The sequence below is a fragment of the Euphorbia lathyris genome, chromosome 4, assembly GCF_963576675.1.
Source record: "Euphorbia lathyris chromosome 4, ddEupLath1.1, whole genome shotgun sequence".
NCBI classification, from domain to species: domain Eukaryota; kingdom Viridiplantae; phylum Streptophyta; class Magnoliopsida; order Malpighiales; family Euphorbiaceae; genus Euphorbia; species Euphorbia lathyris.
Genome location: NC_088913.1, coordinates 7,866,246 through 7,891,381, shown reverse-complemented (window position 1 = coordinate 7,891,381; position 25,136 = coordinate 7,866,246). Strand labels below are relative to the sequence as shown.

At 33.9% G+C, this 25,136-nt stretch overlaps 3 protein-coding genes across 15 annotated transcripts; all 3 read right to left on the bottom strand.

Annotated features, from left to right (window-relative positions):
- Nucleotides 1-2,934: 2,934 nt before the first annotated feature.
- LOC136227643 (cyclic pyranopterin monophosphate synthase, mitochondrial) lies at nucleotides 2,935-7,001 on the bottom strand. Of its 5 annotated transcripts, none has more exons than XM_066016359.1 (4): nucleotides 6,806-7,001; nucleotides 5,247-5,372; nucleotides 4,479-5,159; nucleotides 2,935-3,573 (listed from the first exon to the last, which is right to left on the bottom strand). In XM_066016359.1, the coding sequence occupies exons 2-3, from the start codon at nucleotides 5,346-5,348 to the stop codon at nucleotides 4,491-4,493; spliced, it is 771 nt and encodes a 256-aa protein (XP_065872431.1). In that variant the 5' UTR covers nucleotides 5,349-5,372; nucleotides 6,806-7,001; the 3' UTR covers nucleotides 2,935-3,573; nucleotides 4,479-4,490. The 5 variants fall into 5 exon arrangements, with proteins under 5 accessions (XP_065872431.1, XP_065872430.1, XP_065872432.1 ...); XM_066016358.1 differs by lacking the exon at nucleotides 2,935-3,573 and adding an exon at nucleotides 3,602-3,799; XM_066016360.1 differs by lacking the exon at nucleotides 2,935-3,573 and having other exon boundaries at nucleotides 4,118-5,159; nucleotides 5,247-5,336; nucleotides 6,806-6,999.
- A 3,111-nt stretch (nucleotides 7,002-10,112) lies between these two features.
- On the bottom strand, nucleotides 10,113-15,727 carry LOC136226582 (pentatricopeptide repeat-containing protein At1g08610). 7 transcript variants are annotated; one of them, XR_010687778.1, is made up of 5 exons: nucleotides 15,612-15,727; nucleotides 12,330-14,282; nucleotides 12,049-12,073; nucleotides 11,664-11,771; nucleotides 10,850-11,237 (listed from the first exon to the last, which is right to left on the bottom strand). XR_010687778.1 is itself a non-coding variant. In XM_066015149.1 (2 exons), exon 2 carries the CDS (start codon nucleotides 14,098-14,100, stop codon nucleotides 12,391-12,393), a length of 1,710 nt encoding a protein of 569 aa, XP_065871221.1. In that variant the 5' UTR covers nucleotides 14,101-14,282; nucleotides 15,612-15,727; the 3' UTR covers nucleotides 12,080-12,390. The 7 variants fall into 7 exon arrangements, 1 of the variants encoding a protein (XP_065871221.1); XR_010687775.1 differs by having other exon boundaries at nucleotides 10,113-11,771; XR_010687777.1 differs by lacking the exon at nucleotides 12,049-12,073 and having other exon boundaries at nucleotides 11,659-11,771.
- Nucleotides 15,728-21,992: 6,265 nt separating this feature from the next.
- LOC136227699 (F-box/LRR-repeat protein 25-like) lies at nucleotides 21,993-24,675 on the bottom strand. Of its 3 annotated transcripts, none has more exons than XM_066016436.1 (5): nucleotides 24,564-24,675; nucleotides 22,889-24,034; nucleotides 22,603-22,758; nucleotides 22,302-22,418; nucleotides 21,993-22,201 (listed from the first exon to the last, which is right to left on the bottom strand). In XM_066016436.1, exons 2-5 carry the CDS (start codon nucleotides 23,756-23,758, stop codon nucleotides 22,184-22,186), a joined length of 1,161 nt encoding a protein of 386 aa, XP_065872508.1. In that variant the 5' UTR covers nucleotides 23,759-24,034; nucleotides 24,564-24,675; the 3' UTR covers nucleotides 21,993-22,183. The 3 variants fall into 3 exon arrangements, with proteins under 3 accessions (XP_065872508.1, XP_065872507.1, XP_065872506.1); XM_066016435.1 differs by having other exon boundaries at nucleotides 21,993-22,418; nucleotides 22,889-23,916; nucleotides 23,984-24,034; XM_066016434.1 differs by having other exon boundaries at nucleotides 21,993-22,418.
- Nucleotides 24,676-25,136: the final 461 nt, after the last annotated feature.

Below are 25,136 nucleotides of genomic sequence, written 5' to 3'. Positions count from 1 at the left end.
CTGAAATTGATCTAATTTATCAACGTTAGGGATAAAATTGCTTTTGGCTACAAACATTAGGGGTAAAATTGCACCATTTTAGATGTTAGGGGTAAAATTGCATCTGGCCCAAAACGTTAGGGATATTTGATGCGTAACAACCCGAGAATCCCGGAAATGGATGATTACGAGTCGGAAACATTATAATTTACGTTTTTTATAAAAAAAACCATGAAAATAATGAATGACAATTGAACGATTTTGCATTTTTCGTCACAAAAAATTGAACAATTTTGCATTTTTTGTCATAAAAAATTGAATAATTTTACATTTTTTGTCTAAAAATTTTTTACGTAGAATTTTGCCCCCCGCTCCCTCAAATCCTGGATTCGCCACTGGGGAGAAGAGGTTTATCCTGGCTGGGCTCATATCAGCTCATTTCGTCAGTTGTTCTTACGCTAAAACTGCTAAATTACTGAAGTTGTTGTCTAAACTTTGTGCTACTATTGCTTTTTATCATTACTTGGGAGAAGTAGTATGATGAAAGCAGTAAAGAAATTCATAAAAGTTTGGTTAAAGACATTCTGCAGCAACTTCATCGTGTCAAGGAGCTAAAGATCCAGAGTTGGTTTATCGAGGTAACTTTTAGAAGAAAAATAAAGGGATAAAGTATTAAAATATGCCTATGGTTTTTGGGGAAATATCAATTTAGATTTCAAGTACAAAATAGCATCAACATAGGCTTAATGTTCAAAAAAGAATACTAATTTATGCCTCAGACAACGAAACGTGAAACATCATTTATACTATATTAATTTTGATTAAATTAACGGACTAATACAAATTATGCTTCATATTCTGTTATCGAGGCCTAAATTAGTTTTTTTTTTTTAAACGTTCAGCCTATATTAACGCTATTTTATACGTAGAAGCTAAATTGATACTTCTCCAAAAACCATAAACCTATTTTGGTACCTTATCCAAAAATAAATCATTTCATCCATGTTTTCTTAGGAATAAATATGGCTCTCGTCATATTTATTAATTGAACAGTTTCCTTTTCTTGATCACAAGGACAAGCATGAAGTATGTGATTAAGTTGTTGAATGAAATGGGTCACATGAAATATTGCTATTTACTGTATCTCTATTTGGAGGATTTTACTCTTTTCATAATTTTTTTTTTTCAAAACTGAAATTTTGGTTTTTTGAGAGAATTTTATTTATGCCTAGACGGACAGAAATTCCGCTTTTCTATCCACCTTCAGATTTCATTACGGACTTACCCTTCGACTGCACTTCTTGCCCAATGGAGTACAAGACAAGTCTTCCTCAATGAATGTCTTGAGAATAGGATATGATCTTTAGCACTACCGATACGATAGCTCAAAAAGCTCCACTCAATTGAGAATATCACGAAAGAAGAATAACTAGAAATATAGTCAGCGTTGCTTCTTGTCTTTCTAAGTGAAAGAATATACATTTTATTTGTAGCTGTTTCCAGGGTTGACCTTAACCTTATTTAGTTCAGGAGTGATGTAACTATAGATATATCCCGCTAAGGGCTTGCGTGCCTCGTACAGTAGCTACGTTCTGGTACGTCCTATGGTCTGAAGTAAATACCAGGTGTTTGTCCCCAGCTTTCAATCTTATGTCGTGAGGGAAGTTTCCCCAGCCGTGGGAAATGCCTAGCAGACAGTCCTTCACCCATGATTTGAACATCTGCCCCAGCCCGCCCTTATCGAAGGAAGAGAGAAGAATAGTCACTACACCTTATTTCCTTCACTGTTGTCCTTCATCCGTTCTGTCAGCAGTACGCTTCTCCTCAACTTTCGCCTTACCAAACTGCCGTTATCTTGTCTAATAAGTTGTGACTTCACTGGCAGGCCCTTGCGTCAAAGCCTATCTCCTTTTGCCCTCAATTCCGAAGCATAAAAAAATGGTTATGTAAAATGGTCAAATTTTTTGTGACGAAAAATACAAAATCGTCCAATTTTTGTGACAAAAAATCCAAAATCATCTCATTGCCATGCATTATTTTCATGATTTCTTTGATAAAAAAACGTAAATTTCAATTTTTCCAACTCGTAATTATCCATTTCTGGAATTCTTAGATTGTCACACATCAATTATTGTCATAATTTCAATTATTTTTGTGTGGATTTGTGATTTTGAAAGAAACTAGGAAGAGAATTTTCAGTTTTTTATCAAAATTACGAGAAAAGCAAAAAATCCAAATGAGAGCGATATTTAGCAATCCACTTTACAAAAGTAGCAGAAAGAATATCATATCCGGTCTTTGAATGTTTTGTTTGGTTTGGTTGGTCGATCAATTACCAAAAGAGTTAGGCCTTTAACTAAACTTAATCCCATTTACATTTGTTTAGGAAAATAATTCTACGGGAAGTGAAAATGTTTCTCTTTTCCTAACCTTTTGTAACTCTACTTCGTCCCAAACAGAGCCTTAAATTTCTTAATCATCCATAACAAATAGTTTTGTGTTAGTTCACAAATATCTAAACTTAATATTATTTCATTTGTTATTAGATGAGTTCGTTCACAAACATAATAAATGAGTAATAGACGAACTATTTGTAAGCATCTTGTTTATTTATTCACGAACTTTGCTTGTGAGCTTGTTTATGTATATAATTAAAGAGTTATTTGCGAGCAAACTTCACAAATATAATTAACAATTTACTCACAAACAATTCATGGTTAGATAATTTTCTTAATGAACCAAGTCCAAAAGAGGATTTTGGGCTCGAAACAAGCTCGAAGCTCGGCTCAAGCTCGTTGAGCAAGCCAAAGCTCAGCTCGGGCTCGGCTCGTTAATTTTATAGCAAGCTCCAAAGCTCGGCCGGGCTCGGCTCGTTAATTTTATAGCAAGCTCCAAAGCTCGGCCGGGCTCGGCTCGTTAATTTTATAGCAAGCTCGGCTCGATTACAGCCCTAATAATAACAGTACGCAGATAGTGACTTAGTTCACAACGTCAACACAAATTCAGTGTAGAAAAACAAAACATTATCACAGTAGAGTAAGTATGTAGACAAACTTGTCAGATTCAATTTTTACTAACCACAAGTTCAAAGAGAAGTGATGAACATTAATTGTAATTTGTAGGCCTAAACGGTCACTAAAGTTAGTTCATTTTGATTACTCTGCTCCCGAATTTAAGGGGCAACTCATTAGCAACTCCAACTTCATGAAACTGATATAATACATCCCTTATTTTTCCTCAATCGGTAAAGATTTTTACCAGTCGCATTTTGGTTGATTTTTCATATGCAAGGTGTTCCCTTTAAAAACATATACCCATTCTTAAAGCATATTTTGTAATAGCTTCTAAACTCATAGACAGATTGAAATACCAGGTTGCAAATTTTTATAAAAAGAAAACTCACATTTGCATATGAGAAGTTAACCAAAAGGCGAGAGGTTCTCAGAGGTAATCTTCCCAAGTTTAGTGGATGAACCAACCTTTAAGCAAAAGAAAGCAAAACGCATTTTGAGAATCCTCATCTTTCCGAGTTTAGTGGATGAACCAACCTTTAAGCAAAGCTGACTTTTGTAGTCATCAAAGACTTAATGTGACCTGAAAAATCATGAGCTCAATCCACCAAAATGATAAAGAGCTCAGAATGCTTTTTGCCAAAAAAAAAAAAGAACAGCAAAGTAGGCTACCATTTCTTCATATTATAACTAAATCAAACTTAGTTGTAATAGAACAGAGAAGACGCTTCTTGTAAGGTAAGCAAAGCATAATATAAGATGATTACCGACCATGGAATGGAAACTTGTATAAACCGCATATGGTATAACTGCAGGGGAACAAGCATTTAGCAAAAGCACAAAGAGGAAAAGAAAAAGAGTAGCATATAATAAAGAAGAACCATGGCCTGTAAAGGACAATGAAGTTAGGCGCGAGATACTTATCAAAATCAAAACTAGCTAGTTTCAGAAACGAAGAATAATGAATGACAAGAAAGCAAAAGAAAAATACTTGTCGAATTGAGAACAGCGTTTTTCTATGTTTTGGAAACAGGAAATGGGAAAAATCACTGAAAAATATATCATTTTAGAATGCCAAGTGAGAAGCAAACCAAAGGAGAATATTCACGTCTATGCAATTGAGAATCTTAATGATAAATGAATCAAGGCAAGAAACTGAATATGAAAAATCAGAAGCATCATAGCAGTAAACTTTTGGTCATCTTTAAATGTAAGGAACTTGCAAGAAACTTGTGCAGATAGACCCTTTGATTCCTGGCATGACCTAGATAATTATGACTATAGGCTTCACTTAACTCCTAAGTATAGTTTTCTCAGTAGTATACACCCTAGTTGCTTGGATCTGGTTCCATTCTACATTCACTCATTGTTCACTAATAGAAAAGAAAACTTTAGATTTATCCAATTCTCTTAGTCATCTACATGCCTATATGTGGCAACAACAATTGATCGACAGTATAGGCTCAGTGCTACTTTCTGTTATTGTACCTGCAAACTGCTTCAGTCTTTCTCGTTTTTGATTGACATGTCATCACTGTTCGTGTTCCGCTTCCAGTCCCCGCTTTTCCCACCAGTTTTATGCTCAAGCCGTACATCTGTTATTTGGATTTCCTTTGAAGCAGCCTTACACATATCATACACTGTTAAGCCAGCAGTGGTCACAGCTGTCAATGCTTCCATTTCAACACCAGTTTTACCGGTGGTTGAGGCCTCCCCTTCTATTCCCACACTATAATTATCTGGATTCAGCATTAGGTCGACACGAATATGAGTTAGGGTGATATTGTGACAGAGTGGGATAAGGCTGCTAGTTTGCTTGGCTCCATTTATGCCGGCTATTTTAGCCACAGTAAGGACATCACCTTTGCCCATTTGATTGGCTGAAACCATATCAAATACCTTTTTGCCCAGAATTACCTTGCAACTAGCAATAGCAGTTCTCTTAGTATTTTCCTTGGGAGATACATCCACCATTTGGGCTTCTCCGGTACTGCCAACGTGGGTCAAACCAAGTACATTCTTGTTGGCTATTTGAGATGCTAATATGGATTCTTTTACCACAAAATTGTCACTTGTAGAACTAGCAAGCTCATAAGAGCTGAATCCTGGTTCTTGTGCTGAACCACTCATTCCAATCGGTGGAGTTTCACCAAAGACAGATTCCATTTCCTAAAACAAGGATATGATGAGCATAAAAGAAAAGTTTGTTTATTAAATGATAAAGTAACTATTTTGATATTGATAACAGTGTCCTACCTTATTGAACTCAGAAATGACACTTGAAATATCATGAGTACTTCTAGTAGAAATGAACCTTGTTGAGTACCGCAATGTCACTGCAGCTCGCTGAAGAAACATGAAGAGCAGAACCTAGTATGTATTCTATGACCACCAAGAAAATGGAAAGAAAATTTTCTATCATCTTTAAGATTATATCTATCAATTAATTAACAACAAAATAGAAGAAACCAAGTAGAAATTAGAATTAATCATGTCAATAGTTACATTTTTTATGCGCCAATGCAGACCAAACCAAACAGTATAAGACAATCGAACCGAAGACTTCAGTTCGGTTTGGTTCCAGCATATTTAATCCTATTTTTGTTTCATTTTAAGTAATTTATAAACAAGAATGTAAAACAATAATCAATAAAATATACTTTATCTACATACATAATGTAAAAACTAAATGTTTTGACATTTGAATCCAAAAAAGTGGAATGCGATTCAGATTTTAATGGTGCGAAAACAAACTTAATTAGAAAAATAAAGTAAAACGAGATAGAAGTTACAAGTAACAAAATGAATTGAATTGGGATTTCAAACTTGGTAATTGTTATACTCATATACCTAAATTTGTTTCAGACGAATCAAACAGCAGGTCAGCTCCCAACTCAACATCATTGCATCAAAGGGAAATGTTACAAAAAGAATCACTCTGTCATAGTTAAAGACTGCAAATCGTAGTTTTAAGAGTTTCATGTTTAAATATAGTCCATAGCAGCAGTTTCAGGCCCCAATTCACCACCCAAATTCACTGTAAATGGGAAATTACAACAAGCTGCCCCAAGAGTAATAATTTTCTGACACAGGATAAAGTTTTACCTAAATAGTTTGTACAAAATCAACTCTAAGCTTAAATGATCAAGCAAAATCAAGCTAAACTTTTTAGTCATTTAGGTCACCGGTTCGAGTCTTCGGAGCGGCCTCTTGCCCCCACACAGTACACCCTTGTGGTGGGACCCTCCCCACACCGTCGCCGGGGACGCTTAATACACAGTCCGCCCTTTTTATATTCATGAAGCTACAGAAACATGTAGCTCTAATCTAACTGCTAAGTAACACATTAGACAGTTAACTTTGCTTGATATGAGCTAAACCAGAGCAAACTCAAAAATTTAGAATAATCTAAGGCATCACTAACAAAATGGATAATATATCAATAATAGAATTAATCCTTGGTAACTGCTAAACCAGAAGAAAATAGGAATAATCTTTCCCAGTCACCGAGAACAAGAATTCTGAAAAGGTATCATATAGATACTCAACTGAAACCAGGAAAAAAAGAAGAAGAAGACAAACATCACAGCAGGCATATCCAATTTCGGCACGAACAACGACAGGCGTCAATTAGAAAGAAACTCACTTAAAACAACCAATTCATAAATTGAAAATTTTAGACAATCCCATATTTTTTTATTAAAATGCAATTAACGAATTAGGTTAACTTTGAAAAAAAAATGTAGATGATGAGTGATGATTGATGAACAATGAATGAGCCTAGCTATGAATCGAAATTGGGAATAGATGCATGCCTGCTCTGGATACTGTGAATACTGATGGGATTCGGCTAAAATTTGCGACTGCTACTGGAAGGACTGGAGGAGGAAGGCCGACGCGAGATGATCTGGCCTGAGGAATGAGTCGAGAGAGCTAGAGAGCTGAGAGCTAAGGGGCTGAGTAAAGAGGAGGGATTAAGGGAGCCAGAGAGAAGATGACTAGGGCTGTAAATGAACAGAGCCGCTCATGAGCGGCTGGCTCGAGAAAAGCTCGGCTCGACTCGGTTCTATGTGTAAACTAGCCGCTCGTGAACACGATTTACTAGCTCGTTTAGCTGAGCTTGAACATGTCCAAGCTCGGCTCGAAAGCTCGCGAGCAGCCTCGATTAAAACATTTATGAACAAATTTTAGTTTTGTAGAAAACTATATAGTTTTGTGTTAGTTTCATTTGTTATTAGATGAGTTCGTTCACAAACATAATAAATGAGTAATAGACGAACTATTTTTAAGCATCTTGTTTATTTATTCACGAACTTTACTTGTGAGCTTGTTTATGTTCACAATTAAAGAGTTATTTGCGAGCAAACTTCACAAATATAATTAATGATTTATTTATAAACAATTCATGGTTAGATAATTTTCTTAAAGAACCAAGTCCAAAAAAGATTTTAGGCTCGAAACAAGCTCGAAGCACAGCTCAAGCTCGGCTTGGACTCGACTCGTTAATTTTATAGCAAGCTCGGCTCGGGCTCGAGCTCGTTAATTTTATAGCGAGCCGAGCTTGATCAGACCAAAGCTCGGCTCGACTCGGCTCGATTACAGCCCTAACTACAACGTTTATTTATGGCTTAATACATCATTTGCCCCTCTAACTTATGCAAAAAAGTTTGATTGCTGAACTTTTAAAATGTTCCAATAGCCTTAACTTGCATAAAATGTTCAATTTACCCCCTGAACTTACGCAAAATGTAATCAATTGATCAATCGGTTGCAAAAAAGTAAGTTAAATGCGAAAGATGTATTGCACGAGTCTTAAAAAAAAAAGTAAAACAACCAAAATCGGAATATACGGTTATAATATTAGAGAAGACAAAATTTATAGTTGAACAAGTAATAACTCATTTTTTAATCTATTTTTAAATTATGTAATGACTTTCTAAGGTGCGTGGAATACCTCTTCCGCATTTGATTTACTTTTTTTGCGACCGAAAGATCAATTGATTACATTTTACACAAATTCACATAGCTAACTGAATATTTTATGCAAGTTGAGAAAGTTATCAGAATAATTTAAAAGTTCAGGGTTAATTAAATTTTTGTTTGATAAGTTCAATGGGTATTAAGCCTTTATTTATTAAGATTTATTTTTAAAGAAAAGCATCGATATTCCAATGTGGAACTAAAGTTGGGTAAAATGAAATTTGTATGTTTCACCAAACTTATTGAGTTTCTTTATTTTTAATTTATTAAAATTATTGAAATTTGCGTTTAATTTTAATAAAATCATTTCAGGTATTTTTATTGGCGAATACATAATTATTTGATTGGGGGACCGATTTTACATATGGTGTGTAAAAAAAATTTTTTTGCTAGATCGAACTTGTTCAATTTCTTTTTCGTATATGTACGTGTTATAATATGAGTGGTCAATAACCAATTTTTAAGTAATAATGTAAACTTCTCAAAATTAAGCTATATATTGTGTTTAAAATTCTTAACATGTAACAAAAAATTTTGTAAATTTTGAAGAAAAATGCAATTTTAAATAAATTTAGAAGGTTAATATGTCACTTTAAACAAATTCAAGTGATCAATATTATTTGAAACGAATGCTAACGAAACATCTGAAAAAGGTGGCAAATGATGTTTTGATAATGGCAGAACCACGGGGGTAGGGCAACTGCCCTCCCTGCCCCCCCTCTACATCCGCCGCTAGACGACACACATGTTTGTCAATTTGTAATTCTGAATGATGAAAGTATTTGGAACTCAAATATGTGACTCCTAGGAGTAGATGAGTTAACAGTATGGTCATTAATGTGTCAATGCTGTTAATGAATGCTCTAATTGTGTTATTTGACAAACGTTGTGAGCTAAAATTGTTGAGATTATTTGGTACTTTATCCCTGAAAACTCATTTGAACATATTGATAGGCTTAATATATAATTACACGCCTAAATTTGTTATTTTTTCATTGGGTACTCTAACTTATACTTAGACCTATACAGGGTTGGTCTTGGAACATAGGTTAGGAGTGCACTGGTCTGGGGTCCAAGACTGGGAGGAGTCTAAAAAAGTTATTAGGTCTCTCACTCTATATATATATATATATATATATATATATATATAGAGTAAAAAATTGTATACATATATTAATACCATGTAATCTTTAAAATGCCAAAATAATTGGTATTTTAGAGGCACAAGTGGTCTAATTGATTTTGAATATAAATTGATGGCTATGATGCATGGAAACTCATTGTGACATGTGTTTCATTTGTTTCCGGTGGATGTGGGAAACAGAAACTGATACGAAACATTTTCGGATACGTTTTCGTAATTACCCAAAATATGAAACGCCTCTAACGTTTCCTTTACCTATTTCGCTTAAAATTCTAACTTTCTATTTTATGATTCCTATTCAATCTAAGATTAAAAATAATGGAACTTCGTATTTGACTAACAATTTATTTCTTGTATTCTTTATTTAAAGAACTTACCTATATTTTTTTCTCCTATAATTCTTATCATTTGAATTTTGATTGAGTTTGGACTTTCTTTCTCTTGTTCTCCGTTCTTGTTTTTTTAAACATATTATTATATTTTTAATATTCACAAATATACTCCTATATTTTTAATATTTACATGTTTTCCCCACGTTTTAATTTCCTTTGGTTTTTAAAAATTACATTTCATTGTGTCTATATCTATTTTCGTGCAATATAGGTTGATGGTTAATTTAAAAAAATTGTAAAACATTTTTTTATTTTGGATAAGAAAAAGTATTTGATGAATATAATAATACATACCATATTAATGAAATACCTTTTGTTCATCATTTATTGAAATTTATTAACAAAAAATTCGAACAATTGACATATTATATTTATTAAAGGATCCGAGGGGATCCTATTAAAGTATAGGACAACTCTCAACTTCCTAGCAACTAAATATGCTGCAGAATACGAAACATTGATTCATGCCTTACAAATTTTAAAAGTGACTAGACCAAACCAAGCAATAATCAGAAGTGATTCAAAACTGGTCGTAAATCTGTTCACAAGTCAATACATTACAAATAAGGATTCCATGAAATCATATCTACATATGGTTAGAGACATGTTAGCGGAAGCCAAACTAGAAGGGCACAAAGTAGATAGAATTGCAGAGGATCCCTCAGAACAACAACACCGATTCATTAGCAAAAATGACATCTTCTCCGATCGACTATCACATTTATACATGCTTGATAAAGCAAAAAAACAAAGCCCTGTATGGAAACAGAGGAAATCGTGCTCATAGACAATTCGGTAGAGTGGGTTTACCCAATATGAAAGTATGCCACAACACGAGAGCTTCCAACAGACAAGAATGAAAGGATCAAAGTAATAAAAAAGGCAGGAAGATATTCGGCCATAGGCAAAAACCTATACCGCAAGTCATATTCACATCTTTGGCAAAAATGGATAGACTTTTAAAGATCTTGTTCATGAGATTTCTAAAAATCAGTATTTTTACGTATTCTTATATGTGCATTAAACTGTTACAGTATCCTATATTTTATACTTTATTCTTTCTCACCATCTTTCTTATATTTCCTTTTGCCCAGTTTTTTTCTTTTTCTTTCCGATTCCGATAAAAAATAACACTCCAGAATATTTCGCAAGTCAAGACACTTCGAATATTTGTTCTATTTACTCTATCTGTCTATCTGTCAAAAAAGAAGTAAAGAGAGTGAAGTTTCCTATTATTAAATTCAATACAATTTCAATACAATATTAAAATAGAAAACTTTAAATGAAAGTATTTTAAAATGAAAGTCTTTTTCTCACATCTATTCTAGATTACATTGTCGAAAAAGATATTGTATGTATTGATATGAAAATATGTGATACCAAACAATTGAAAACCAATTATCTTAATAGTCTTGCGATACCAAACAATTGAAAACAGTCACATTTGACCAGTAGTTTTTCCTCGAAATCGTCATAGTTCTGGACATAAAAATTGTTAGGCCAAGGGACTAAACAATACATGAAATGCTATTATTTTCTAGTCCATATACACCATATCATTCACAATAATAAAAGGGCGGCCCAGTGCACTACGTGTCCCCGCTTAAGCGGGGGTCCGGGAAGGGGTCCCACCACAAGGGTGTACCGAGGCAAGCCTTTCCCTGCCAATTTTTTGGCAAGAAGCCGCTCCTAAGACTCGAACCCAGTCACACGACAAGTTTTAGCTAGTACCTGATCATAAAGCGTCACATTAATAACTAATTTCTCAAGCACGGATGAATTTACGAAGTAAACATGCAATTCCACCAATACAATGAGAATTCAGAGTCAAACATTTGATGTTTAAACAAAGGAGGAAACTGAATTCCCACCTGTACAGCTGACAGAAGAGAGTTTAATAATTCGATTTTGCATTTAAAAATATTACACACGTTCCTTTAAAAACAAACTAGGATGAAATGATTTTTTCTTTTTCACTTCAGAAGTCACCTCAATTCATCATCACTTTGTGAAAATATTTCATACAGTTGAGATTATTTGGGTCAACTAACTGAAAAACTAGCAGGTATTCTTTTGCAATCTAAGATAGAACATGTCCCTAAGATCTGCATATATAATTCTTGAGTAAACATTGAAGAAAGTTTAGCATAACCTTACACTTATCTCTCTCCGGAAAGCCAATGATCTTAATAGTCTTGAGATGCGATACCAAACAATTGAAATAGAGACATTTGACCAGTAGTTTTCCCCAAAATCATCATAGTTCTGGACATAAAAACTGTTAGGCCAAGGGACTAAAAACAATAGATGGAACTTGAATATATATATTTCATTTAAAATTTGAGAAACCTGATAAAATCAGACAGAATCGGATCGAGGTCGTACAAATCGACTCCCGACTCGAACGATTCTAACAACTATATGCTACATTAATAACTAATTGCTTAAAGCACGGGTGGATTACGAAGTAAACATGCAATTCCAGAGATATTGTGAGAATTCAGAGTCAAGCATTTGATGTTCAACAAGGGAGAAAACTGACCTCCCACCTGTATAGCTGACAGAATCTACAAACATAATGTGGAAATGGAAATTTAGAAAAAAGATATTCAATTTTGCATTTAAAAATATTACACAGCATTCCTTAAAAAACTAGAACGAAATGCTATTTTTTCACATTAGAAGTTACCTTATTTGTGTCAACTAACTGAAAAATTAGCAGGTGTTCTTTTTACAAAATTTGGAATTTACTAATCTGAGATAGAACGTGTCCCTAAGAGCTGCATATGTAATTCGCGTTTTGCAAATATAAAAACAACTTACTAGGGAAAACTCATCTCAGTAAAATGTGTTGAAAAGACGATCTCTATCAGTCCAATAGCATTCAATCTTTAAGAACCTTTCTGTTAATCAAATTCTTCCGCAGTTCGTTTGCCTCTTCCATCATCCCAGAATCTGACAGACTGTTAATTAAAGTAGAATAAATCCGCTCATCTGGCTTGCATCGATTAGAAATCATCATTTCCAGAACTTGTATTGCAGTATCCACCTTTTTATTCTTACATAATCCATCAATCACCATTCCATAAGCACCCTGGTTAATCCTGTGGTCTTTCTTCCCCATCTCCCTCAGTATTGCCACGGAATCCTCAAATTGATTAGCTATGCAAAACCCCCAAACTAGAGATCGATGGGTGATACCGTCGGGACTTATCCCACTTCCTCTCATCTGATTATATAGTTCTAATGCTTTATCCATATAGCTTTTTCTAGTCAATCCATCAATCAATATGTTATACGTTATCAGCCCGGGAGAACAGTTGCTAAGGCGTAAATAGCTGAATAATTGAAGCGCTTCATCTACCATTCCCTCCTTGCATAATGCATCAAGGAGAGTATTGTAAGTGACTATATCAGGTGAACACTTTTCCTTCACCATTTGATAGAAGAAGTCAATGGCACGTTCCAAATGTCCGGATTTGCACAACCCGTTAATCAGTGTGTTGTAAGTGATTACCGATGGGCGATGCGAAGTTTCTCTCATAGTTTCAAGGATCTCATCTGCTTCATCCCATAAACCTGAACTACAAAGAGAATGTAGAAGCGTATTGTAAGTCACAGCATTCGGCTCCATTCCATGAGAGTAGATGTTATAAATAATCACTGCAGCATCGTCGTACTTTCGCTGTTTACACGTAAAATTAACCAACGAATTATAAGTAACAAGATCAGGATAACAACCCTCAATTGCCATATCTTCTAATACTTCCATAGCTCGAATAGTCCCGCAATGCTTGCAGACTAGTTCAATGAGAACTGTGTAGGTTATCAAAAATGGAGGGCACCCCCGCTTTAATTGATCTTTCCAAAATTTAATAGCTTCATCAAAATGCCCATTATCGAACATGTAGCGGATTATTGTATTATACGTGACCACATCCGGAGGACAACCACTCAACGACATATCTTCGAGGAGATCAATGGCAGATCTTAATTTTCCTCTCCTACATAAACCACCAAGCATCATGTTGTAGGTAATAACATCAGGAACTCCACCGGACATCACCATTATTTTAAGAATTCTAGCAGCTTTATCCATCTGCTCAACTTTAACAAGACCTCTGACTAAGTTTATGCAACAATAAGAAAGAGGGATTTGGTTTCTACGTGCCATAACATCTATTAGTCTTGATGCATCCATTAACCTCCCTTTGCTGCACAAATGCTGAAGGATTTCATTGTTGGACTCCTCGTCGTTTTCAGCAAAAGGTCCATCAGAAGACGAGACAGAGGATCCATGGTTCTTTGTACTGAATTTTCTCCCTACACCGAATGCATTAGTTTCAGAGCTCCATTTCTCATGATGTTTTTCGTCAATTCTATCCACACAAACACTTCTTTGCAATCCTTTGCATTGCATAGAATACCTAGTTCTATTGGACCAAAGATCCCTCGCCAATTGAGGATTTCTTTGACTGCACTTAATTGAATAATTTAGATCGGATACTGATGCTTTGACTGCTGAATTACTTCGTACAGCTTGCAAACTATTAATTTCAACAATAGAGTTATGAGGCGGAACTGTACGACTCATTTTGTCCGGCCGACTTAACTGCAACAATCCTCAGCAACGCATGAATAACTAGGTCCTTTCTTTTTGCATTACCATCAAACAGGACTAGTTTCTCCCTGGAAAAGGATAATCTGTTCGTTTGCTGTTTTTACTTTTGACAAATTTTCTCAAAATTCACTGATTTTCTCTGTAAAGCAGTGTACCTACCAAAATTAGCACCAATAAGATTAATGAAGAAAAAAATCAGAGTAGAAAAAGAACCAGATGAATGAAAAATAAATCATGTGATAAAACCAAAGCACATTACAAAGTGGCAAGGCGGTAATGAGGGCAAATTATTCCAGTCCCGTAGCCAAAAATTGCAAAATGATTTTACATAGGTATTGTTATAGAATAAATCAATGTAAGCATGATATGACAGCTAGATGGCTGCTAGTAGGGTCTAGCGGGGCAGCTATGTTTGCTTAATTGTAGGATTAACTTGTATAAATATGTGTATTCATCTTAAGTTTAATATATTCATGTAGGCTCTTAATCTACATGGTATCTCATGGATTTCTCTCTATTTCCATGGTCTCTAACAGGTATAAACCATACGACGCCCCCCTAAAGTAGTCCATTTTGGTCACTCCCCCCATCCATTTAAGGGACAACCCATTAGCCACTCCAACTCCCTGAAAGTGACATAACAACGCCCCTTATTTTGCCACAACCGGAGAAGAGGTTGACCCATGAGGACCACGCACCTTTCAGTTGATTTCCTATCTGCAACATGGCTTTTCCCACTAAAAAAATTTACCCCTTGCAAAGCCTCTCTTCTCTAAACTCATACACACTTTGATATACCATCACCAAAGGCCTCGTTGCAAATCTTTATAAAAGGAAAGGCCACGTTTCGGATGGGAAGTCAACCGAAAGGCGTGTGGTCGTCATGGGTCAACAACTTCTCTAGATGAAGCAAAATAAGGGGTGCTTTATGTCACTTTTAGTGAGTTGGAGTGGCTAATGGGTTGTCACTTAAATTGGGGGACAAAATGACCAAAATAGACAACTTTAAGGGCTCCATATGGTTTAGGAGATTGCAAACCATAACTCTCAGTTTCATATATAAGTCGATTCAACACATAATTTAGGTTTGAGAGAAAGAAATAGATAGAACTCCCATTTTATAACATAAACAAAGTAATATATTACATAGATATAACCAGCTGAAAGATAATCATTTTTCAGTTCATAAACATAAAAATTCCCAATAAAAACCCAAAGCAGTAACGTTATCCAACAAAGCCAAATTGCTTAAAGGCTATGAAATAAAAGAGCAGAAAGCATCCAGCTATGGAACAAGCAAAATATGGTTGATATCTAGAAGAAACCCGACGAATACTAACAGAGGCTTTACACAACTCAATACATTAAGAAATGAAACACGAAAACACATAAATCATTGAAAAAATCTTAATTCCACGATATTCAAATTCAATTAAAAGAAAGAAAGAACAAGAAGATTGGTCACTACTAAGAGATTATATTACCTTACTGAGACTCCACCAGATGCATAAGCTTCGAATTTAGTGAAAGCTGAGTTAGGGTTCAGAGAGACAAAGATGGAGACTGAGAGAGGAAGATTGGAATTTTGTTATTATCCGTTATAAATAGGCCTAAAGTCTTATTTAGCCCTGGTCTTTCAAAATTTTATGGCTTATTACATCATTTGCTCCCGACTTGTCTAAAAAGTTCGATTTGTCCCCTGAATTTTCAAAATATACTGATAGTCCCATCAACTTATATAGAATGTTCAGTTAGCCTCTTGAACTTGCATAAAATGTAATCAATTGATCACTCGGTTGTAAGTTAAATGCGAAAGATATATTCCACGCTTCTTATAATGTTATTACATAATTCAATAATAGATTAAAAATGAAGTTATTACTTACTCAACTATAAAACTTATCTTCTCTAATATTAAAAATATATATCCGATCTTGGTTGTTTTACCTTTTTAAGACGCATTACATCTTCCGCCTTTAACTTACCTTTTTTACAACCGAGTGATCAAATGATTATACTTTGTCCAAGTTCAGAGAGCTAACCGAACATTTTATACAAGTTGAGGGGCTATCGGGATATTTTGAAAGTTCAGGTACCAATCAAGATTTTTGGACAAGTTTAAAGGGCAAATGATATATTAAACCAAATTTTATCATTTTGCTATTCATGTATTAGTGAAATCCAACTATTTCTTAAAAGAAGGCAAGTAGCTGTTAGCTGATAGATGATAACTGATTACATTAATTGTTAGCAGATTACTTTTTGGTTACCAGATTTAATTAGCTGATTTGACTAGTCGATCATGTAAACTTATTTGGTAAAACTTAGCTGATTGCTAATAACTATTTGTATCAAATGACATATACATATATGGTAAACACTTTATTTGTAATTAAAAAGTGGTAATTAGAGGTAAAAATGTTATTCAAAAGAGATGGAGCAATAAACTAATGGAAAAAGCTCTTGGCCCTGTTTGGTAAAGAGCGTTTTGGGATAAAAAGAGCGGGTTTGACCAATTTTAGAGGTTTGACAACTGAAACCGCTGATTTGAGTGTTTGGTGGAGAGAGGTTTGGGAGAGAGTTTTGGGATGAAAACGCTAATTTAGAAAAAGCTCTTAAAATGAGCTTTTTCAATTAGCGTTTTGGAATATTAAAATTAATGGACTTCTTTAACCCTAATAGATAGACTCTCTCTTCTCCTGCGCCAAAATTAATGTCCTTATTCGTCTTTTTGCACAAACCGCTATTATCAATCAGCTAATTTTTACCAAACAGGTTTACACAAACAGCTAGTCAAATCAGCTAATGTAATCAGCTAACAGCTAACAACTAATTCCCAAACAGGGCCCTTAAAATGAGTTTTTTCAAAAATACTAAAACACTTTATTTGGAATTAAAAAGTGGTAATTAGGGGTAAAACTGTCATTCAAAAGAGATGAAGCAATAAACTAATGGAAAAAGCTCTTAAAATGAGTTTTTTCAAAATTAGTATTTTTGAATCCAACAAGCTCTTTTAAATTTTTTTTCGCCAAACACCACAGCTCTTTTAAATTTTTTTTCGCCAAACACCACAGTTAAAGGTTTGACTAGTCAAAACCTCTAAAGTGGATCAAACCTCTAATGTTTCCTCAAAAAGATCCTTACCAAATAGCCATTTGTAAACAATACGTCAATGTTGAATGATCCTCAATATATCTTACTCCCTCCGTCCCAAAATGTTTGTCGTTTAAGACATATGCACATAGATTAAGAAAGTTAATTAATGATCTTTTTTTATAAAGAAAAATACCTTTTTACCCCCATATTAATAGAAAACGTTTCTGGCTAGATAACTTGCATTTATTTCATTAATTAATCCATAATTTATCAAGTGGCTGTGTCTCATGGAGTTCTCAAAAAATTTGGCGCAAACCACCAAATTAAATTTGTTTAAATTTGGATTCATGGTTTTAATTTGGCGGAAACTATGAATATATTTATATTTGGGAGATGGAAGCTTGAAGGTTTTTTTGATATATGCAAAACTATGAATGAATTAGGCTGCCAAAGTATAACATTAATTAGGGGTATATTGGGGAGTATATGTTATTCAAGCAATTAATATTTCTTGGAAGTATGAAAACGTCAAACAAAATGGGACAGCCATACTTGCCTAAAACGTCAATCATTTTGGGACGGAAGGAGTAACATTTTCAAGTGAAAATAATTGTGGATTGTTATATACCGCCACTTTTGGATACTTTTACCCAATTGTGGATCACCCATTCTGTCATGGTAGAAACGGGTGTTCCACCATTTTCCGCCTAGGCAGAAACGGATAGTTCATCCGTTTCTGCCTAGGCGGAATGGTGTGAATCACCCGTTTAGTACATTTTGGATGAATTTTTATATATATATTGATTGTATCGGTTAGTTTTTGAAGACGAATTTCAATTAGTGTAAATAGGAAAGGTAGTTATTCGATTTCCTCGACGTTCTCGGGTTCATTTTTTATAAATCCAATTTTTGACTCGGGAGAGAGAGGATATTAAGTTTTTGAATGGAAAAATGAAAAGGGCAAAAATGTCCAAAAGGAGGCAGTGATAAATATTTTAGGGGCAGTATATAGCAAAACCCAAACAATTGTATTCTTCTCTAACCAAGAAATAAAAATAAATGAACTAATTTATTGTTATTTAACATGTTATTCGATAGAATGTTACTATCAGAGTTATAAACAATATGTTAAAGTGTCAACAACTTAAGTTTCAAAGTGTTTAAAATATTTATTATGTTACTGGTACATTTTTTTCTCAAATGTGCTCTTATTTATCGTAAGCGAAAGAGTTGATATTACTGCAAATAATTCTAATTAAGAAATAACATTTAAGAAAAGGGTGCATAAAAAATAATGTTTTAGGAAAGAAGTATTAAGAGTAAATTAGTAATTTTAATAGTGTAATCAGTATTTTATTGGTTTTAATGAAAAAAACCTTGAACGACATATACAAGCAAGATTAATTTTACCTCTATCTAATAGAAAATTTGAATGAATTGATTTGATATTTTTTTACTATCATATTAAACATTTCGCACAAATTTATCGATAAGGTAAAACAGTTTCATACATTTTTTATTGGTTAGATGTAACTATATTAGTATCACAATAAACATTTTAGATATTTTGACAAAAAAAAAATTTGTGATTAACTTTTATTTAACAAACTTAGTTATTGATAATTTAACAAGTTTTTTTTTATAACTCTGTTAGTAACATACTAAATATCTTAAGATATAATTGGAAATTCTGATATTACCCTTGAACAAGTCAAACCGTGTCTTTTTAAAAAAAAATCAGTAAAGCAGGATAAACTTGATCTTGCTTAGAAACGTTAGAGAAATTTATATCATTTTGTACGTTATGGTCAAATCTGCACTTTCTAAAACCGTTAATGCTAAATTTGGCCCTTAGCTCTAAAAAACGAATAATAGTATATATATATATATATATATGTCTGTTTTCTCGGATGAGAGCAAAAAAAAAAAAACAATTTTAAGAGTAGCAATAAATAAAAGGATAATGTGTAAAAATATTCATAATGTTTAAAGTTAGAAGCAAATTTATCCAACGTTTAAAATGATGCAATTTTACCCCTAACGTTGGTAGTCAAGAGCAATTTTACCTCTAATGTTTATAGTCAGAAGCAATTTTACCCACAATGTTGGCATCCAATAGCGTTTTTACCCCTAATATTTACAGCTAGAAGCAATTTTACCTCTAACGTTGACAAATTAGATCAATTTTAAAACTAATTCATCAAACTGTCTTCTTGGTCATGAATCTTATCCTCTATATTTCATATTTACTTCATTTTATCACGCATTAGTAACGCGCATATGATTAGATATGAAAAATAGTTAAAAGAAATTAAAAGAACATACTGTCTTTTGTACAAGTTTGACAACAAAAAATAAATTTTTTTTACCGAATTTATAAATATTAATTTTCAGTTCTATTATTAAATCATAAAAAAATGATTTTTTTTTTATAACCAACTTATATGTAATTTCCGCAGATTAAGAAATAAAATACATGTGTTTTATAATAATATCTAAAATTAATTCAACTTGCTAACTTTGGAGTAAAATTATTCTTAGTTACCAATATTAAGAGCAAAATTGCACTAATTTAGACGTTCGCGATAAATTGCTCCTTTACGATAAATGCTAGGAGTATTTGTGTACAAATCCTATTAATAAAATCACAAATTACGTACAATAATGTCTAACAATTCCAATCCATTTTGAAGTTAGATCAATTTCAAGAACAGAACTTCCTAAAAAAAAAATAATAAAAAAAATAAAGCAAGAACAGAATTTTCCAAAATGTGATCAGTAAGTACCAAATGTTCCGATCCATAAGCAAATAAAGAAAATTCAATCAATTTATATTCATTAGTCTTAAGTTGGTGCTAATTAAAGTCATTCGGTTGAGAAAGCGATATAGACAGCGATATAGACAGGTAAATCCTAGTTGATGTCTCGTGTTAACGGTAGCATCGACATCTCGGGTGAGATGCAAAGACGCCCCTTTCTTTACAGAGAAATGAAAAGTGTTAGTGGATATCTCAAGTTAGTCACCGAGGCATCCCTTCCTTCATAAAGAAATGAAAGAGAGTCACTCTATCCAAAGCATTTGTACAACAATTCGCATAAATTTCGGCAGGGTCTCACGTCGAATCCAAACAATGATTGGATCACTTAACTTGGTTCACTTCGGCTAGCTACTAGGTTTCGAGAAAACAACCACCCAGGTTGGAAAACAAGCTCCTATGCGCCTTCCGGTGGGACATTAGAGGAAGGATATGAATTAGGCTACTATGATATGCTTTTAGGCTTAGGTATAGCCTGCTTATTTCTCTCTTTCTTATTTGACTCCATAAATAATGTATCTGAATCACTATATACTAATATCCCTCTCGCGTCCTGTCTTTCCTCATTGGGATAAGAGAGCCTTACGCTCGGGAAGCAAAGGGGAAGACATCATCCGAGGAGCTGGGCGGCCATTCTCCGAGGAGTGAGACCTTAGGTAGAGTAAATACACTCCTAATTCGCCCATGATAGAAGACCAGAAACAAGACTTCATTATACACCTTAATCTCCCTTCTCTTGGTTCAACATACCCATCCTCTTACCTTCGGATCCTCTCTTAGCGATGCTTGCCCGTGCATGGGTTGACTCACAAAGAAATGCAGCCAACTTGCCAACTAACTGTTTATGTTTGAGCTAGTTGGCTTGCTATTGCTTCATTGTTATTCACATATTGCGAACCAAAATGCTCAAAGAATGAGAGCTATACAACCTCGTCTAATTCGAACTGCTTATGCATTTAAACTTTCCGAGCATGATATATGTATATACCTACTTTCTGTAATCTCATACATGTATATATACTTGAGTACCTTGCTTAATGCTTACCTTGAAGCGATCACCGAAACCCGTCTCCTATAACGAGCCTTTGCTTTCTCCACGAATTCATCATTCACTTTGTCCATTCAATCATCAAAACAACACATCAATACTGTAAACCCAGAATACATCATGTCATTACAGTAGTAAGGTTAAACCTGTAACCTGTAATTCTAAAGTTTAACAATATGGACTCGGGCAAATTTAAAACTTCAAGCTCAAAACATGACTCGCCTAGAAGAACAGCTAAGAAGTTAGGTTCATAGACATACAACAACTATTTCATCACATTTTCCGAAAAAAGAAAACCTAGGTCGATCTAGGACTAAACATTCCGATAAAAACCTAGAGGACATTTTACACTTCATAACGAACATAAAACGCCACAAGGCTAATTAAATCATCAACAACAGGTTGAAGATTCTGAAAATACAAAAGCATACCAGCTTGCCACAGCACATAAATAGTGGTAACAAACGTTACCCTTGTCAACCGAGCAAGAAAACTCTTACCCAAAGCTCTACGAAACCAGCACTTTATCCGAAGAGAATTCCAGGCAGCAGCAACAGAAAAAGAAGCAGAATGATTCCCCTTCTATTTAATACTATCAGATTTATCCAAAGAAACCTGAACCTGTTGAACAGCCTCCCAAGCATGCTCTGTTTCTTCATTTAACGGATCAACAACAACTTTTGACTTAACACTAATACCAGTATCAGTAATGTTCAGACAAGGGAACATATCCTTAATAACCTAAGCAGTCCACGAAGTCGGCTTTTCCAAGCCACAAGATCCTTAGGTCTACAAATCACCTTCCAAGCTAAAGCCGCCCCTTTACTCCCCTCACTAGTTCCTTCCAAAGATTTTTTTTTTACATTTTCTATGAATGAACTGGGATTGTTAGGCAGTAAGATACATTCAATAATCTTATGTTTCTGATAATTAAAGTGACCAAACAACAAACATCATCCAAATAGTCGTTAAACCAATAATGACACAACAAACTACTCTTATTTACATTTTCATCTACTACTACCAAATGAAAGGCATACGTTAAAATTATAGCATCGCAACTCAATAACAGCAGATTGAGAACATCTTGGCAAGTTTAACAATTCTTGAGAAACTGTCAGAGGAAAAATTGTTCCATCATATTTCAATTGGATGATCATCTTTTCCAACACTCTTGCATTCTTGAGAAAAAATTGAACAAAGTTTAGCATAACCTTATGTTTGCCGTCTCTCTTCGGAAAGCCAATGATCTTAATAGTCTTTAGATGAGATACCAAACAATTGAAAACAGTGGCATCTGACCAGTAGTTTTCCCCAAAATCACGATTGTCCTGTCATAAAAATTGTTAGGCCAAGGGACTAAACAATACTTGGAAATTGAATGTATATATATTCATTTAAAATTTGAAGAAACTCATGAAATGTTAAAACTTTCTAGTCCATATACACTATATCATTCACAATAATACATAAACTAAACTTGCTATCTAGAATTTAAAAGGTTTGAGTTGTTACCTCATCATATTTTGTCACATCAATAATCAATTTCTCAAGCACGGGTGAATTACGAAGTAAACACGCAATTCCAGACATATTGTGAGAAATCAGATCCAAGCATTTGATGTTTAACACTGGAGAAAACTGACCTCCCATCTGTATAGCTGATATATACTACAAACATAATGTGGAATGAAAATTTAGAAAAGAGAGTGTAATAATTCAATTTAACACTTAAAAATATTACACACATTCCTTGACAAAACTAAGATGAAATGCTTGTTTTTTCACTTCTAGAAGTTACCTCCATAAGCCAACCCCCGATCCTTAGATCCTTGACACGCTGAAGTTGTTGAAGAATGTCTTTAATCAAACTTAAACGAACTTCATTACACTGATCCTCATAATGGTTAAAATCAATAGTAGCAAAAAGTGAAGATGGCAAATTCAGTAGTTTAGCAGTTTTAACATTCACACAACAAGAAAGACACAATATCTCGAGCTTTGGACATGAAATTTCAATATCAAAAATCCCGCGAAGTTCTTTTAAACCCAATTTTTCCAAGGATTTGGAAGTAATAACCAGCTTGTTAAACCCAAAACAATAACTTAAAGATAAAAGTTTGAGTAGCGGAGTGCCAGAGAGAATAAGTTCCATTGCTTGTTCAGCGAATCTACAGCTTGTCATAACCAATTTGGTCAGACATTCCCAACTTATATTTCCATTAGGCATAAAAATACAATTACTTGTTTTTAAATTAACCAGTGAAGCATTGTTGAAAAGGAAATTCGGCAATTTGTATTGTTGTTCGCTTGAACCCAAATATAACTCAGCCACATCTTTTCTTGTTGCAAACCGGATTTTCGAACTAAATTGAGGATCATTCCTACCGGGATGACGATATATGAGGTGGAATTTGTTGATCTTGGAGCAGTCATGGAGAATTAAGGTATTGTCAATGAAATTAAGGAAGTTTTCAAAAGTCATACCAGCGGAATCTAAAATGAGAACCGGAACTTGAGTCCATTGATCCTCCCACCTTTTTGATAGAATTCCAGTCCGAATAGCTTCTTTGGTTGATGGCAAAAGGGAGAGGATATATTGAATGATGGAATCCGGCAAACCACTGATTCGGTCTTCTTTCTCCTCCATCTTGATTCTTTTGCTTTCCATTTCCTCAGTCTAGGGCTAGACTCTCTTGAAGAATACGAAGATAAGATGGAAATGGAAAATCTATGGCAGGCAGAAATCAGAAATTACACTGTTTTTGAGCGACTGTGGACTCTAAACACCAGGGTATGATCAGAACCCAAATGTGTGGACATTGAAATCTGCGAGTACCATCAAATGTAAAAATCCATTGATTTAGGACATTAATTTGGAATTCCCTGTTTTTACCTCTAACAAATTTTCTCGAAATTCACTGGTTTCCTCTGTAAAGCACTTTCCCTGCCAGAATTAACACCAATAAGATTAAAGGAAGAAAACAAAAACCTGAGTGGAAAAAGAACCAAATAAACGAAAAAAAAACATCATGCAACACACATTACAAAATGTAAAAATATTCTTCGTTCGTAGCCAAAAATTGCAAAACCATTTTACATACAAGGATTGCAAAGCATAATAGTCACATTCATATATAAGTTGATTCAACACATAATTCAGGTTCATAAACAAAGTAATATATACATAGAGATAACCAGCTGAAAAGTAATAAATTTTCAGTTCATAAACATAAAAATTCCCAATAAAATTTGAAAGCAGTATCGTAATCCACTAGAAGCCAAATTGTTTAAAGGCTATCAAATAATAACATAAACTTTACGCAGCTCATTGAAAAATATCTCAATTCGATGATATTCCATTGAACAGAAACCTAAGATTCAAATTCAATTAAAAAAAAAGAAGAAAGAACGAAAAGATTTGTGAGAGTGAGTAAGAGTAAGAGTAAAATTGAATATCTAAGGCATTATTTTACCTGATTGAGATTCCACGAGATGCATAAGCTTCGAGTTTACTGAAAGCTGAGTTAGGGTTTCAGAGAGACAAAGATGGAGATTGAGAGTGAGAGAGAGAGGAATTTTGTTATTATCAGTTATAAATACGACGGCGTTCTTTGTGGTCAACGGATAAGTAATAATGGTAACTCTGATGGACGATTATTGTTCATTGCGTCCTCTAATCCAACGGTCGACAAAAAGTTCGAAAATGTCTATTTCGGATTTTCTTATAGGCTTAAAAACCTCAAATTAGTCTCAATTCATAGGGACATGATCTAAAAACTCCTAACATCTACAGCTATGAGCAATTTTATTATTAACGTTTAAAATTATGTAATTTTATCCCTAAAATTGATAATTAAAAAATATTTTATCAATAACGTTGATAAATTGGATTAATTTGAGAAATATTTCATCAAACTGTTTTCTCAATCACGAATCTTATCATCTAAACTTTATATATATTACTATTAGTAACATATCACAATGAAAAAAAATTAAAAGAAATTAAAAAAATAGGAATAATACCAAAATAAAAATATGATTTTTGG